The following is a 16775-nucleotide window of genomic DNA, read 5'->3' on the forward strand; positions in this document are numbered from 1 at the left end:
TTCTGCGCATGGCACCACCCAGTCACCTACAGCAGCTCCTGCCCAGAATGGTAAAAGCTGTGCAATCTGTTGGCACACCCTGGCCTTCACCAAGTTACCAGGAGAACATACTGAAAATTAGTGCGTGAGTTGTCTGCAGGTGACTCATGGAGTCAAGCATACAGAAAAGCTGCCAGTAAAATGTTTTGTCATGGTTTGGCTATGAACTGGGTGGCCACTTTTTAGTACACCTCTTTACAAAACTGAGGTAGGGGAACAAGGTACAGACCAAATCTCCAAGGTTGCCAACTCCCAAACTCCAGAGGTTTTTAGTCAGTGTTGAGAGCGATCACTTCTGCATCACCTAAAACCCCTTTTGGTTAGAATTTGAGAATTTTCTCTTACACATTTAATTTCATTTCAGCTATGTTGCCTGTACACTCACTGTTGGGCAGTCATGTTACTTACAGTGTCCTGAAATGGTAAATATATTGTCAGGAAGGTGACTTACCATCCTTTCAGTCTAGACATAATCAGCTCAATGTACTCTTCCATGATAAATAATGAGAATAAAAGAAGCAAATATCACACAGAACACTTAAGATGCCAAAAACTGCCCCAGATTCCAACCTGAAGGATCTCAGGCTTGAAGCACGGTAACCACATTCCTAAATTCATCTTAACTAATGTAAATGAGAGACCTAGGACTGTTTTTGCAGTATAAAAAAGAAGTATCACTGAAAAGACACATTTGTGCCCTCATTTCAAAAGTTTCTGGAAAGTGAGGCTGAGCTTTTGTAATCAATTTAAAGTGATAGAATCTATGTGGGATCATTACCCTGTCCTTCTTTTGTGACTGAATACCTGTCTGTAGAAGGGATGATGAGTTGTCAGCTTAATGCCCTGTCTGGAGTGCCAGGTAACGTGGGAACAGCAGCTCAAATGTAGATTGGTGAACCTGCTTGCCCAGTCCTGGTAAAGGGCACAGTGTTGAGTTCATCCCCTCCTGGCTGGGAAGCAAAGAAGATACAGGGAAACTACTGTGGCATGATCATTTGCACAACTAGGGATGTAAAAATGTAAGAATGACGTAAGAATTTATGGCATCCTTGCTCCCACCCCTTATCATTTGCAGCTGCTGCCTTGCCTGTGCACACAGGACTGAGAGTTCTGATGGCTGGGTGATTGCAGGCTCATCTGCTTCCACTTACCTGGGGAATGATGAATTAAAGCCTCCTTCCATTGCTGTAGATTCTGACCTCTCCCTTATTGCTCTTGTGCTGCTTAGGAGCCACCACGCCCCATACATCCCGCTCCACTTCCAGAGGCACCACAGCCGCCACGTCTGCCCCCCGAAGCTGCCAACACTTCTCCACCTCAAAAGCCACAGCTGAAGCTGGCCCGGGTACAGAGCCAGAATGGGATTGTGCTGTCATGGAGCGTGATGGAGGTGGACCGGAGCTGTGCCACTGTGGACAGTTACCACCTGTATGCCTACCACGAGGACCCCAGTGCCACCGTGGCCTCGCAGTGGAAGAAGATCGGGGAAGTGAAGGCGCTGCCGCTGCCCATGGCGTGCACTCTGACACAGTTCGTGTCTGGCAGCAAATACTACTTTGCAGTCCGGGCTAAGGATGTCTACGGACGCTTTGGACCCTTCTGTGACCCCCAGTCCACAGACGTGATCTCTTCCCAGAGCAGTTAAACTAGAGATCCTTGGACCCTTTAAACCTGTCCTGCTATCAAGAATTACCCCAGATTTGGGAGGAGTTGATCCCATGCATGTAATTCACCTTTAAATCCACTCTGCAGGATTATTTTAGACAGTTGTGTGATACACTACATGCACTCAGAACCAAAAGAAAAATAAAGTCTGACCTGCAGCAAGAGAGCCTGTTTTTTCTAAATAGTTCATGCCATTGGCCATTTGAAAATTTTGTTTTTCCTTCCGTGACAGGTGTTCCACCTAGATACCTACTATCCTTTATCCAAGAGCATCCTGAATGCCTGGGGTTCTGCTTCAGAGTGAAAACAAAATAGTAAATTGCAGTTTGCCTGAAGTAAAACATACACATCTGTAATGTCTAGTGAGACACCAACACAAGGGCAAAAATGATCTGCCTCTTGCCCCCCCAGCATTCTGTGAGCAGAGGTGCCATGAAGGGTGATCCAAGGTCTCACTTTTTGTACTGGAGGCTTGAGTGGTCTGGTCTTACCTTACAAACTGTAATAAGCTCTCTGAGGGGAGGGAAGGGAACTTGAGTCTGGCCAGGAACCCATGTAAATTTGGAGGTGATAAAGAAAAAAAAAATAATCACCCCACAACCTCCTACCTTTTCTAAGTAAGAATGCTCCTCTGTTTTCACTATCCTGCCCTACTCACCCTGGGAGCATTCCCAGATTCTGAAACTGGATTGTAAAGTCTCCATTCATACCTTGATAGTTCCGGCAATTTCTCTGTCCCTCCCCTCATACATCCAGCCCTATTTTTTAGATTTATTTTGTGCCTTAAAGAATAATTTCAGAAATAAAATGTAGCCAGATACCTTGTGGTGTTCTTTTATTTGCTTGGAGTTATTTTTCCTTTTACCCTCCTGGTCTTTTATCAGTGCTTCTCATTTCCAGGCCTGCAGTAATTGCTATTTATGTAAAGACAAGAAAGTGTAACATCTGCTGATTTTGAATTTGTTCTTATCTGCAGTATCACTCAACCCTTTCCTTACGGTAATTCCTGAGTAGTTTTTGTCCTGTCAAGAATATGGAGTATACAGACATTATTTTCCACCAGAGCTTTTCCTGGTTCTTTTGGGAAAGCTGCAATTCAGCCAAAGAAGAAACCCCCGTGGTGTGGTGCCATGAAAGCTTCTGCCTGTTTGCACTCATTTGGATTCTCAGTGAGCATGAAAGGAGGAGCTGCTTCCCAGTGTGCTTCTCTCTCCCATCACCTGCCTGCCTCTGCAGAAATCAGATGTCACCAAGGGAGTTTTAGAAACTCTTTTAGACACTGGCCTAAACCTTGTGAGCGATTGCAAATGTTAATAGATGCTTTCATGAAGCTTCTGAGCTGAGAAATTGGTGCATCTCCCCCACCGTCATTGACATGTTAAACTTGTTTTTTGCAGAACAAAATTGTAACGCACCTGGGCTAGAAAGTAGATGCAAGATTGAATTTTGGCAATTTTCAGTTGCATTCCTACCCAGTAGAACCAAACAGTGGGTTTAGAGGGGAAAGATTTTTTTTTAATCCACTTCACCGTATAGCAGAGCTGCAGACTGTGACATTTTTTCATTTCAGTGCTCTCTTTCTCAAAACCAGCATGCTGAAGTGTGAAGCAAGATTGAAGTATTAGAAAAGCTCAATCCCCAAACCAGGCTGATGAAATATGCTAAGATATTATGGGTTCTGTAGCTGTTGTTCCTTTGTTTAGAACCTTTACAATGAATGAAATGGCACTGTAGACCGCTGTCTGATTTACTGCACTACTTCATGTAACTGGGAGTGTCACTTCTCTCAGGTGAGTTATACAAGGCTCTGTATGGAAACTTGCATTTAAAAGTTGACTTTGGCAAGCAAAAGTTCTGGGTAAATCCAAGCATCCTCACAGAAGGTTCACACTGTGGATGAACAATGTGTAACCTTTCCTTTGAACTGCAGTTGTCCCTGTATTTCTGGTGCTATTATCAAAAATTCCTTGAATTTTACTGTGTTTAAGTAAATGTTCTGTTTGCTTATTTTAAGGAATAATTACTTAATAATGCATTTAGTTTGTTTGTGGAAATAGACTAAGTTATGATTCTTATAAAGACAGTTCTGTAATAGAGATTAGAACAGTTATTTCCAGTTTATGGCTGTCAAATCCTTGGGCAATTTTTTGTTAATGTCTTTGAGGTGGTACCAAAGAGCCTTTGGCTGTATCAGTAGTATGAAATTTTACAGTTTGAAAGTTGAAATAAACATGAGGATACAACCTAGAACTTCATTTATTTAGTTGTGATTCCAGCCCAAACTATAAGTGAGCTTTGTTATAGTTTGAGCTTCCATTTAGATATCCCTTGTTAGGTTTGTCTCCTTTGGGATAGGCAGGGGGTGAAAGTCCTGCATTAGAGTATTTTCTTTCCTCCAGTGGAGGTATTAAATAGGGACAGTGCATCATTCCATTTGGAGATTTTGTGGGCTGCATCATTAGAGAAAGAAGACTCATACTTACTAAAGATTCAGTTCTTAACTGACTGTAAAAAACTGGCTTCTGTCTTACCAGATCCATTTCTGGTCTGTATGGCAGCAGTTGAGTTTTTGGCAGGATTTTGTGAGACACCTTTGTTGACCAAAGACATCGCAGTTCTGGGGTAAATGATCACTTCCCTGTTGTTTCATCCCAGCAGGGCTGTTAAAGGTCAGATTTCAGTATCTTGAGCAAGTACTGGTGGAGAGGTGTGTGATAAAGCATGGCTTGACTTTGAGGTGGCTGGTGTGGAGACCTCCAAGGGAGCTGGTCCTAAATCACTGATGCCCAAAGAGAAAACTTTGCCAGTTTTGTGCAGTCACGGTCACTGTGGAGCAGATCTCTGCAGTGAGTTTGCTAACAAATACAAGTAGTGCTTAATTCCTTACCTCATGGCAGTTTTTCCCATGTAGTTGAATGGGTGATGGTTTTATTATCCTTTACCTCCCATCATGATTAAAACTATGGATAAGCTTTCTGCTAACAACAATCAACCAGAAAAAAATTGTTTCTTTTATAGACTTTATTTGAAAGTATTACCAAAATATTTGGCAACATTCAGTACAGGTCTGTTAATACTCTGCTTCTAGACTTCTTTAAGGAAAAGTATCAATCGCTGAAGCCTTCCAAAAATCCACTTTTAAATACGTTAAAAATTTCTATATGGTTTTTAAGTGGAAGTGTTGAGTTTGGTTTCTTCTCTGCACTTAATGCAAAATTTTCCATCTTTCAATAGCTTGGTATAAAGGTGTTCCTGATTCTGTGTCTGAATTTTGTGATTCTGTATTTTGCTGCTGCCTCTGGGCATGTGACATTTCAGCAGCACTGCCTTGGTCTGAGTTGCCCATGTTTTAGCAAACACTGTAGCACTGACTACAGCTGTGTTTTCCATCCTCATTTACTTTCGGTTGTATTTTAGGTTTGAATTGTTTTCTCTGTGTGTGATACAAGGGCATCTGGATGTCCAGGTTGAAACTAATTTGAGTTAGTTCATCTTCTTGGAGAGGATCCCTGCTGTGGAGTGTTGATGGCAAAATGGCATTCTGCATTTCTCCTACTCACAGCTTCACTGGCCTGTTTTCTTGCAGTATGGCTAAAAAACTATTGGATACAAAAACATAAATGCTAGGAGGGGACAGACTGCAGCTGTGGCATCAGTACTGTCTCTGGTGACAGCTTCAGAAAACACAAGGATGCAGATCTCTCAGACTGTAATTATTTGCAGCTTCCCTATGCATTGGTCTGACGTTGCTCCTCGGAATTGTCTGTGCTGCCCTTGGCCATGTTAGATCACTGAGCACAAGCACTGTGACACTCATTCCAAAGGTTTTTAGCACAAGGCTGGAAACACTCATGGTGTTCTCCCAGTAAAATTAAGGGGTCTTACCCTGCTTCCTTTGAAAACAAAGGCAAAACCCCTCAGTCTTCACTGGGACCACGACTCAGCTCAGTAGTAGGATCTGAACATCATTTTGTACTGTAACAGAAATAACCACTTCAGCTCTTCCTTGATGCTGTTAGTCTTAAATGTACAGTAAATAAAACAAATATTATATAAAGGGATGGGTCGCATCTGTTCCTGGTCCCAAGACAGCCATTCCCCAAGATGAGTATTGCATAAACTGTACAAAATCAAGCTGTGATTCTGCCTTCTTATAGACCCTTTGAGTATTCTCCTTTTGTCAAAAATATCTATGCAGATATTTTAAATAGAAGCTTGATATATTAGATATATATTTTTTTAATTTGTTGATTTGGGTAGGGGTGGGCATTGTATGAAAACAGTGGAGGGAGAAGAGATTAAATGACACTAAGGCAGCCCTGCCATGAAAATCTATTCCCTTCCAAACACCTTCTGAGAGGAGAAGGAAAAAATTAAGGATAGCTAGGAGAAAACAAATCAATGAATTTTCCTTTTCATCTTTTTTAAGTTAAAAAGGCATCTTTCTTTCTCATTGTCATTATGCAGGCTGAGCATTCTTTTCTTCTTTTATATACATATGCCTATATATATATGTATAGATGTGTGTATATATACATATATATACACACACATATATATTTGTATTGCTGTCTTAAACTAATAGGGTGTAGCTGTAAATAAGATAGCTGAGTAGTAGTTGTTCAGGGATTCCTGTTCAGCTTTAGTAATTTATTGGTTATCAAAAGTCAAATGTGCAAAATCCTTTGTTGGAAAATTTCAAATCTGATTTCTTGTTTTGTTTTGCAGTTGGAACTGTAAATACAAAGGAAAAAAATGTAGGACTGATTTAATGTCCACTCTAAACTGGGCAGTTGCCAGCTTTCCCCATTTTTGTATGTACTATAGATTAGTGTGTGTCTGTGTTAACTGTTAGTGGGGTTTTGTCTGACAAGCCTGGAATTTATACTTTGAAATAAAACTACTGGGTTTTTAACATTTTGAGTCATCTGTGCTTAGTTCGTGACACCACAGGAGGCAACTCAAAAAAGCCTGCTCCTCCTCTCCAGAGGTGTTGCCACCTTGCTCAACCAACACTGAGCAGCAATGCTTGGGCTCTTGGTCATTCCCAGGAAGTCAACTGCATGGTGCTGCCCTCACAGAAGCAAAAAAACAAAGCAATACTGTAACCTCTGGAAAGTTATCTTCCATGCATTTCTGCAAGGCATGGACAAAGAGAATAAAGTGACCTGCACCCCAAAGTTGCCCCAGATGAATTCAGGAATGGAAATCCAGTTGCTGATGCTGCTCTCCTTGCCCTCCAAGATGCCAGGTTTGACCTCTGAAGCAATGGTCATTCTTTCTTTAAGAGGCTTTGGACAAAGTACCGGAGTTTTTCAGAGCACCCTTCAAGCATGAAGACCCACTCACCTGGCCAGGAAGCAGCTGCTGTGCACAGCACAAAGTGCATCACTCAGGGATAATTAAATCAGGATTAATAAATCATAAATAAATAATTATAAAAACATGTTTCAGTGCAGGCACCATGAAGGGCTCTGCCCCCCCCCACCCACCTGCTTCAGGGGTAGAAGCCAAGAACAGCACCATGACAGACGTCGTGCAACTCGTTTGGGACCAATAAACAACTGGACTAGAAGGCAGTCTGGGAAAATCTGCCTCTTGGACCCAACTCTGCTGCCAAATTGTAGAGAACTCAGAGTACTCAGAACATGGAGTTACCGACGTGCCGACCCTGCGTTAGTGCTGAGCCTGTACTTTGAGGGCATATAATTAATTTGTGATGCTAATAATTAGTTTCCATGCACTTACTAAAATTTACTTCAAGTCACTGACCAGAAGATGATGGACTCCTGTGAAATAATGCCTCAGCACAATCAGACTTGAAAGTCCTGAGTTTCTCAAACTGCCTATTTAAACTACAAGTATATGTACTGCACATAGCACAGAACCTATGTTTTATCATCAAAGAAAGCATAACTACTCTGCTCAACCACTGCTTTAATTGTAGTTCCTGCTGAAGTAGAGCAAAGTGGGAGTGTGAGCATGCAGAACACTCACTGTTTGCTGCAGAGTAGCTCTGGCACACACTCCATGGTAGGTCTGGAAAGTGCTACAGCCCCAGAGCAAAGTCCATTTCTGCACACGAAACTGAAAAAACCCCAGCAGTCAGCTGAGAAGCAAATCTGAGCCAGCAGCACAGCACCAGGACACTGCCAAAGGAGTGCTGCTGGTTTCTCCCTGAAGTACTGTGCAGCCTGGCCTGGGCAGGCACTGGTAAGACCTTGCCCAGGTGTCTCCTACTGTGACAGACTGTGGCCCCTGTTAGAGCTGAGGCTGTGCAGGGTATGACCACTAGAACCAGAAGGGGCAAGTTTGCTACTGAACTTCAGAAAAGGGGGGTGGTAAAGCATGTGAAAGCTTGTGTTCAATGTGACAATTTTGATGGTCAATTTTGATTTTGAGAGGAGTAATTTCCTCTAGGCAGTGACTGAAGAGTATTTTTTCATTATGGCAAGAGAGATTAATCACTACCACCTCCCAGTTCCATCTCCCCATCAACTAAGTCCCTCTTCAGCCAGACCTGGAAACCTGAAGTTAAAAGAGTCAGAAGCCACAGGACTTGGAAAAACCTGAAAGCAGGGTATGAAAAAGGTGGCAACTTCTGCCACAAATCCTCTGCTTAGAGCATACCTTCTCCTTTTTTTATTCCAAGTGGCATCTGCAGAAGGAAATAAGATACTCAGAGACCTTTAAACTTCCTGTAGCTGTCTGTCAGTTCTTTTGCATCTGCCTACAGGGCCATGCAACGCTATCAAAGCCTCCTCTGGTCACTGATGCAGCTATGCAGGGAAGAGGAGCTGGACCCAGCTGCTGTGGTCAGGACTGGCAGATCAGCCCTGGCTGGCCTGGCAACAAAGAAAGCACAAAGGACAGCACAGCAAGAGGAATGCAGTGGCATTTAGCAGCACAACCAAAGGCAAAAAGTAGCCACAGTCACACGAATTGGGAGTCCTAAGGCTCACAAGCTCCCATTGGTGTAAATACTTAGTTACAGAAAGGCACTCTCAAAAGAAGAGCTCTGATTTCCCAAACTCAGGGTTGGAGCACAAAACAGGTCATACCTCAGGGTAGGAGGCTCAAGGTGAGAGAAAGGCAGAGCTGCCATCTCCAGCCATATTGTCGTGTCATGGGCACATCACAGGTGCGACACAGCTCCATTCCCTGCAGGTGGAAGCATCTAGCTGTGTCCTGGGTCAAGAACACTGTTCACTGCAGTAATCCATTGGCAGTTTCCTGGTCCCTGGGGACCAACTTTTAAACAGTACTTCTCCATGTGTATTTTTATATAAAACTGTGTGAAAAAGCAGTAAATTCATGCTGCAGTGTTGCTGCGTTGTCCAGGAGTGACAGTGAAATCAAGCCATCCTCCAGCTCCTCTGTGCTTCCAGTTTCAAACAAGCAGCTGATTCTTGGTCCTCTGCTTGCTGGCAGCTCAGATCCTTGCAGTGCTCTTCGTGACCCAGATCCATTCCTTAAGTGTCCTCCTTAATGCCTGCTGCAGCCTGTTCAATCCAGGTCAACTCAATCCAATCCAATCTATGGCAGTGGCTCCACCACCACATGGAGGAGTTCTCTGCACACAGCATCTCACACCTACCTCCTACCTCAGCAAACAAATCACGTCAGTCCCTTCAGTAAATTTTCATCGTCAAGAACAGCTTTGGTGTAACTTCTTGTCTCCCTCTTCCCTTGGCAAAAATCACCCTGTGACAGCCAAATATTTAGCTAGAACCTCACCCAGTAACTTGCTCCCTTCCCCATCACACAAGCTAAATGCTAGAGGCTTCATTAAAACCTCACACTGCTCATCATTCTTCACCTTCATAACACAAGGCAGTGCTGTGCACTATTTAGCTTGGACCATCAAGAACATGAGGAAAGAGCTGTTTATTTTGTTTCACTTAATTACACATAGAACATCTAGCACAAAACAGTATAGTGACTTGACTCCTTGGTGTAAACACAGCTAAGAGCAATGTGCACAGCCCTGGCCCTCACACACATCTCGCTGTCAGGTTCCCCTGCCACAGCTGAAAGAGCAGGCAAAGATGGCACTGAGCAACTGCATGGGCTGATCCATTCCAAGAGAGAGATCCCGTGTAAGAGATCCATTGCATCACATTTCTGTCCCTGCAGCCTGGGGCAGAGGCATTTCCAAAGGATCAGGCCACTTCCCTTCACCCTCTTTCGAAGCCTGACATTGCCAGCTGCTCTGGCCACACCAAGGAAGTCTTGACAGTGCCACTGAAAGTCACATCCTGTACATAACAGACTGATCTGCCACAGAGAACATACACTTGATGGGAAGCAACTTGCAGCACACTACTCAGACAAAAGGCAGACATCAAGCCAGCATTGAGGTAAGGCCATCACAGCCCAAAGCAGCCACCTAGTTTGGCCCAGCTACTACCCAGAAACAGATCACTCCCACTGCTGGCATTGCTCCTCACTCCTGCTCTAGGAACAGCTGTGATGATGGCTCAGATCAACACAAAGCTCTGCCACCTGCTTCTCATCAATCCTAGTCAGAGAAAGGGCCACCCAAACAGCTCAGAAGAAAGGAACATGCTTTGGGGCTGCAGAGAAGCAGCCAATATCAGTACAAAGTCCTTAGCAGGCAGGACGTGGGAAGGCAGGTATAAGGCACAGGGATGTGGATATCCAGGTCGATTTATTACACAAGAAATAAAATTTCCATTAAAAAAAAATCCACTCGTGGATACTGACGCTGGTTTTACAGGATGGGCCTCATGGTGACAAAACCGAAGTTGTAGGACTCGGGCAGGCCCTGGTGCCGCGTGCGGTTGAAGCGTCTCCAGCTGAAGACCGGGAGACCGCCCTGCACCGGAGGGCCATTGATGGCGGAGGCTGTGAATGCTGCAGCCAGGCGGAAATCCGACACCTGGAACAAAGGACAGGAACCCGGGGCAAAAGGGCAGCGTGAGGCTTGACACATCCCCACCCCAGACAGCAGGAACAGCTCGGGGAGATTTGATTATAAGGTGACGGAAGAGAGCAGAGGGAAACACACACGGGCAGCAATTTCTCCCCTGCGCAGAGCGATCTCCAGTCATTCAGCAGCCAGTGCTGAAGGGCACCAGGAAACCACAAGCCCACGCTTGCCCTTGCCAGGCTGAAAGAGCCAGAGCATCTGCACTCAGGACAACCCTCCCTGATTTTATGGGGCTGCAGCAGCAGGTGGATGAGGGGGTCTGCCCTAAGCTCTGCTGCATGTTGAGCACTTGGTCCATCCCCTGGGGCATGTCAGGGTAATTCGGGAGTGGAGAAAGGCAGCAGAGTTAATATTGCTACCCAGGCTCTGCACTGCTCCTTCATTTTCTCCAAAGAGGTCCCAAGCCTGCTCCATCTTCCCAAACTCAGACACTAAATGTGTCAAGTAGGGTTTATAACTAGAACAGGCTTGGCCTGGGCTCTGGGTTATTTCTTTCAATGCCCCTCTTAGGCCCCCCATTCCACCTCCAGCACAGCTCGTTCCCCTTGCCTAACTGTGCTAAGGCACTGCAGCATGCATTGACCACTTCCTTACCAGACCCCTCTACAAAGCCATTTTCTGCATTCCTCTTGTATTAACCAGTACTGGGAGTCTCCCACTACTGTCCACTGCAACACACAGCTGGCTTGACACAGCACTGGAGATACCAAAATAGCCTCCCCAGTTCCATCTTAGCAACCAAACTCATAATCCAGAAATGCAGCAGGCTGGACCCCACAGGATAAGACACTGCAACTTTTCAGCACAGCTGCATACTTGGGCATTGCTCTTCAGGGTGAAAATATCATATAATCTGCCTAAAAGAAATGCTGTTTTGTCCAGCACAGTGGGTCTAAGGATTTTCCCACATACCTCTAAAATGCAAAGTGATCTTCACCAAACTTTTCAGAAAGCAGTTTTGCAGAGAGGTAGATCCCCAGAGCGGGGTGGCTTACTAGCAAGCCAGCCTTTTGTAAATGTAAACCTAAAGTGAGACTGCAACCCCTTTCCTGTGGGCTCTGGGAGGCACCCACAGAGTCCAAATGAACAGCAGGCTGAGGTTGTACAACAGTCTCCTTCCCTGAGTGAGCTGAAGACTCATTTCCTGCTGTAAGGCTTTGGGGTTTAACCCCTGAACACCACAAGCTCCCATGGATGTAGCTGTTTCATACACCTCCCCCTGTATCCTGTAACTCTACGCCAGGACTGTTGTCAGGGACAGGAAATGAGGCTCTGCAGAGAATTCCCATCTGAGGAGGTGCCCAAGCACTGGGACAGCATGAAAAGAGGGAACTGACATGCCTGGCCATGCTTGGCCTGGTGCAGGGAAGCAGGCTACAGGTCTGACAGGAGCACAAACAGGCTGCAGCCAACATTCAGCACATACTGAAATTGAGGTAATTTACCTTGGAGTCATAGCAGCCTGCAGGCACTGGTAAAGAAGGATTCAGGTCTTCCCGGCAGCAAATGGTGTTGCAAGGATTGTGTTCAGCATAAGGATCATGCTGATAGTCTGGGGTGAAATGTGGTGGGAAGAGCAGAAGACAAGAAAAAAAATTAGCCCCCTCATAAAAAGCTGATGCCAAGTACTGGAGCCACTAAAAAACTGGGTAACTGTACTCTGTCACATTGTTTGTGTGCTTCTCCCTAGGTACCAGCTACAGGTCAGCACTCAAGACAGGACATTAAGTAGACAAGCTCCTAATGCAAGACCATACAGCTACTTCTGCATCCCAGGGGCACCACTGCCAACCTCTAACCACAAATATCTGCAATTCCACCTGATGAAATTCCACATGACAAAAGCTTGTAGAAACTTTGTCAGGAGAGAAAAGCAGAAGAGAAAGGGAAGTGGCAGTGTTTTTTTATTTTTTTGTGGGGGGGCAGGCAGGAGAGGGAGAAATGCAGCAATGAGAGCCTTTGTTTTCCTGTTCTGGATTAAAATAAGTGTAAAGAAGCAAAACCTTTGAACACCCACTGTAGTAACTGCAAGCCAGGAGGGGAAGGTGGTGAGCTCAGCGTCTACAAGCATGCTGCTACTCACAGCCCAGACAGGAATGACACCCCACCCTGGGAGAGGCCTCCCAAACCTCAAGTCCAGTAATCAGCAAGCTCCCTATAATTGGGAATAAAAATAAAGCATCTAAAGCTATCAGTACTTTGAGATGGGCTTAGCCAGAAGTTAATTAAACTGGATTTAATCCAGTTAAGGAGAGCCCTGTCAGGAAAAAACAGAGCATTACCTACTGTCCTGGTTCAATCCCTGCTGGCAACTAAGTACCACACAACCGCTCATCCACATGCCCCCAAGCCCCACCCCTCATGGGATGGAGAGAAGAACTGGAAAAAGGTAAAAACCATAGCTTGAGATAACAGCATTTTCAATAACTGAATTGTTAATAATAAAAATTAAAAAGGAGAGGGGAGGGCAAGAGGAAAAACCCTTAGAGAAACAAGCGATTAACAATACAATTGCCCGCCACTTGCTGACCAATGCAATGCCCATCCCTGAGCAGGGATCAGGCCCTTCCAGCCAATTCCCACAATAAGCATGAGGTTCAAGGATATGGAATATCCCTTTGGCCACTTCAGGTCAGATGTCTTGGCCTTGCTCTGCCAGCTTCTTGTGCACCTGCTCAATGGCAGAGCATGGGACACTGAAAAGTCCTTGACTTATCAACAACTAAAACACCTGAGTTTAAGTAATACTTAAACAATCAACATTATTCTCATACTAAATCCAAAACACAGTACTGTATTAACCACCATGAAAATTAACTCTATCCCACCTGCAAAAAACCATTTGCCTGAACATGGAAAAAGACCTTAAGTTTTACACTAAATTCTCTTGTCTGATCACATCTAACTGTTGCTTAGGGTTTAAGGCTTTCAGGACTGACAGGCCTTGATGGATTAGGTGATAGCAGTCCATGAGGTCTCTTGGAGTACTCTCTCTTGGAGTCAGAAGCTTTCTGGAAAAGTCAAATAACAAGCCCAAGGGGCCTTGCTCTTGTTAGAGCAACTTTATCCCAGTTTCCTACCTCCAAAGTAAGCTTATGTTAACCTTTTTGCTTTGTGCGTATTCTGCATTTAGGACAATATAACTGATCTGTATGTGAGGCTGCAGCTTCCCACTATAATCCAAGAAATAAAAGTAACTCTGCTTATTAAGATCAGCTCCACAGCACTCAAACGTGTCTTACTGTTGTATCTCATGATGTACTTCATGCTTTCCAAGTTGGTCACCTTGCCCTGGTCTCGACGGAAGATTTTGGCTCTTGGAGCAAGCTCATAGGAGAAATCCATGCCGTACTTGACAACGTATGATGCATACCCACTGAGATTGTAAATCTTTTCATGGAAAGGGATATTGTATGAAGGCCAGTAACCTGCCAGAGACAAACCCCAATCTGTTAATCATTTGGAAAAGCTGGATGCTCTTGCTTGTCTCAGAAAAGGAAAGAAGTAATTTTCCATGTTGTATTGCCTCAGCAGCATGTCGAGGAACAACACAGAAAACTGGTTTGAACACAATAAGGCAACAGTCACTGGCATGACCAGGGCTGACTCCCAGTGTAACACCACTGGAGACTGTGTACCCAGGCAACCCGCCCCCAGACTTCCAGCCTCAGGACTCATCCTGCAAAACAGCTGAGATCAGACTTGCAGGAGCCTGAACATGCAGCATGGCCACAGCCCTCTGGCAGAGGTTTCCCTGCTGAACCTTAAAGGACTGCAAAATCACTTACCTCCTCCCAACTTCACAGTGAATGGCCTGAAGTCATTCTGGTTTTGCCCCCTTCCCATCTCACCAAAGCAGAACAACACACTATGCTGAGATGTCAGGGAGGGACTGACACACACAAACACATGGAGACCACAGGGCTACTTGGAGCAAACAGAAGGCAGGCCAGCACACACACACTTTGTGCAGTGGGGGTTGCACACAGCCATAAAGAAAGATGAGGGATTGCTGCACATTTTGCCAATAGCCGCCTTTGAAGGTTAAGAAGTGATCAGCAGAGCAGAGCCTTGATCTAACTTTTCCAAAAGCAATCCTGCACAAAACTGCCTGAAAGAAGACCACTGTGGAAAGCTCTTATAAAGAAGCAGGAGACCTTCCAGGTCAGAATCTGGGCACAGGAAGTCCAAGAATATATAAGAATATATAACCATACCTTAACATTTAATTTTTTCTATTTTTAAGCAACAAGTATATAACATGAGCTAGGCCCAAGAGTAGTACACTTTCAAGTTGTCTCCAAAGCACTAACATTCCCTGTTCATTCTCAAATCACACACATCGGGATTTGGCTAAAGATTTACCATCTAGGCACTGGTAAATGCAGGCCTCCACATATTAAGATCAGCCCAGCACAGTGTGAGGAGTCTGGTGTAAGATGCTCAAGAAAATCAACTGGAATTCACTGGGAGCAATACACACAAATACAAACCAAACTTCCTGAAGGATATGCAGACAGCATAAGCAGTGGAGCACTGTCTGAGTGGAGGCCTAGGATAGGGAAGACAGGGTATTCCTGTCTGCTGGCATTTGCTTACGTGACCTAGTGCCTACCTGAAGGAAACAGGTTGTGCTCAGGCTGTGTTGTAATACAGGCGTCCTGCAGAAATGCGCAACTTGCCAGCCTGTAACGATGCAGGCCGGAGGACACAGATACATCAGCTTCCAAACCAGTAAGGTTCAGCTGTGATTCAAAAAGGTGCTGTTGTCTCACATGAACGCAGTGTGTACAGATGACCCCTTTCTCCCAGCTGGAAAAACTTGTTTAAATTGCTAAAACAGAGGAAGCTATTAAAGTTCTCCTCCAGCAAGAGCTCTTCTGTGTCTCAGGCTCTGCAAGACTGCAAATCCCATGCAAAGAGTACGGCAGTCAACCTAAGCCAGGCTTTACCCAAGGGCTGCTATAAGCCAGTGAAACCTGGCAGGGTGCACAGTGTTAAAAAACAAGTCAAGAGAGACTGTGAAGTTGAAAGGAAAGGATGACATGAAGGCAGTAAAAAATCCCTGAATCAAAATGCTTTCCTCCTCTGCAATTAGAGAGCAAAAGGTATCAGCAATATGGACAGAGCAATAAGAGTATTGCACGTATGGTGGAAGACACTCAGATCCCAGGCTTTGCTCTGATGTGTTGCTTTTGATCTATTACTCATTTGTCATCAAGAAACATGAACTGCAACCTATTCGGGTGACCTATTCCTTCACTTGAGACAGTGCTGCCCTCCCTCACCTCCTCTAAAGGATTTCTGAGCTTTCTTTGTCAATATACAGAAAGCACCCAGACATCTTTGCCTGGGAAGGGAAATGAAAGAGATTTCTGGTATTGAGAACTCATCTGCACTGCCCTACAAAAACTACAGAGGCCATAAAGAAAAAAAACCTTCCATTTTCAAACCTGCATAAGAAAATGCTTCATTTTTTCCTCAGTACAAGGTTTACTACAGCAATACCTGCTTTTGTTCACCTGAGATTTCAATTCTCATTCTCTATTGTGTCTAGGTTTATACTTCAAAGAGACTTAAAAAGCAGGTGCTGGTGGCAAACTCACTCTCACCAAACTAGCATGCCCAAAGTGCATTATCTTGGGACACCTGCTACATGGCAATGATGGAGCTTGCCCGGGTCAGCTATTCTACAAAGATTTTAAGCCAGCATTGCTCTTGAGAAAGATAAACCTCCTTCACCTGAGCTGCTCCAAGCACCTGGGAACAGGGCAGGGGCCTTGATGGGACTTGTCCGGTGTCCTGCATGGCATGGAGGAGTTCAGATCTGCTGCTTACAGCAGCTGAGGTCTCAAACACTGCACTTTGGCAGGGCTTAGCTCACCCTGTGTGTTGAAGGCTGTCCTCCTAATATTTAAATTCCCAGAGACTGACACTCTGTTATCCAGTATGCACAAGGTACACTTAGATATCTGGGAAAAGACATACTGTAGGTATGAAGTAATGTGTAACCTCTAAAACATGCTGCCACCTTTGAGAACAGAGCAGCTACATCTCAGAGGGAAGAAGTGGTCACTGTGTGCCCAAGCCCAGGAGCAGGGCTCAGTCCTACAGAGAA

General features: G+C 44.8%; 2 protein-coding genes across 5 annotated transcripts in view; one reads left to right on the forward strand and one right to left on the reverse strand.

Moving 5' to 3' along the window:
• ATF7IP (activating transcription factor 7 interacting protein) overlaps positions 1–2524 on the forward strand; it is a 79361-nt gene extending 76837 nt beyond the window's left edge. For all 4 annotated transcript variants that reach the window (XM_030238330.2, XM_050970145.1, XM_050970146.1 and 1 more), the window contains exon 16: positions 1268–2524. In XM_030238330.2, coding sequence (XP_030094190.2) covers positions 1268–1684 — 417 coding nt within the window. In that variant the 3' untranslated portion in view covers positions 1685–2524. The remainder of the gene's footprint in view (positions 1–1267) is intronic.
• A 7052-nt stretch (positions 2525–9576) lies between these two features.
• Positions 9577–16775, reverse strand: part of PLBD1 (phospholipase B domain containing 1) — a 38866-nt gene continuing 31667 nt past the window's right edge. Inside the window, exons 9-11 of the mRNA XM_030238340.2 lie at positions 13900–14085; positions 12103–12209; positions 9577–10606 (exon numbers count right to left, since the gene is read on the reverse strand). Of these exons, the coding sequence (XP_030094200.1) occupies positions 10439–10606; positions 12103–12209; positions 13900–14085 (461 nt within the window). The 3' untranslated portion in view covers positions 9577–10438. The remainder of the gene's footprint in view (positions 10607–12102; positions 12210–13899; positions 14086–16775) is intronic.

Source organism: Serinus canaria, chromosome 1A, assembly GCF_022539315.1.
Source record: "Serinus canaria isolate serCan28SL12 chromosome 1A, serCan2020, whole genome shotgun sequence".
NCBI lineage: Eukaryota > Metazoa > Chordata > Aves > Passeriformes > Fringillidae > Serinus > Serinus canaria.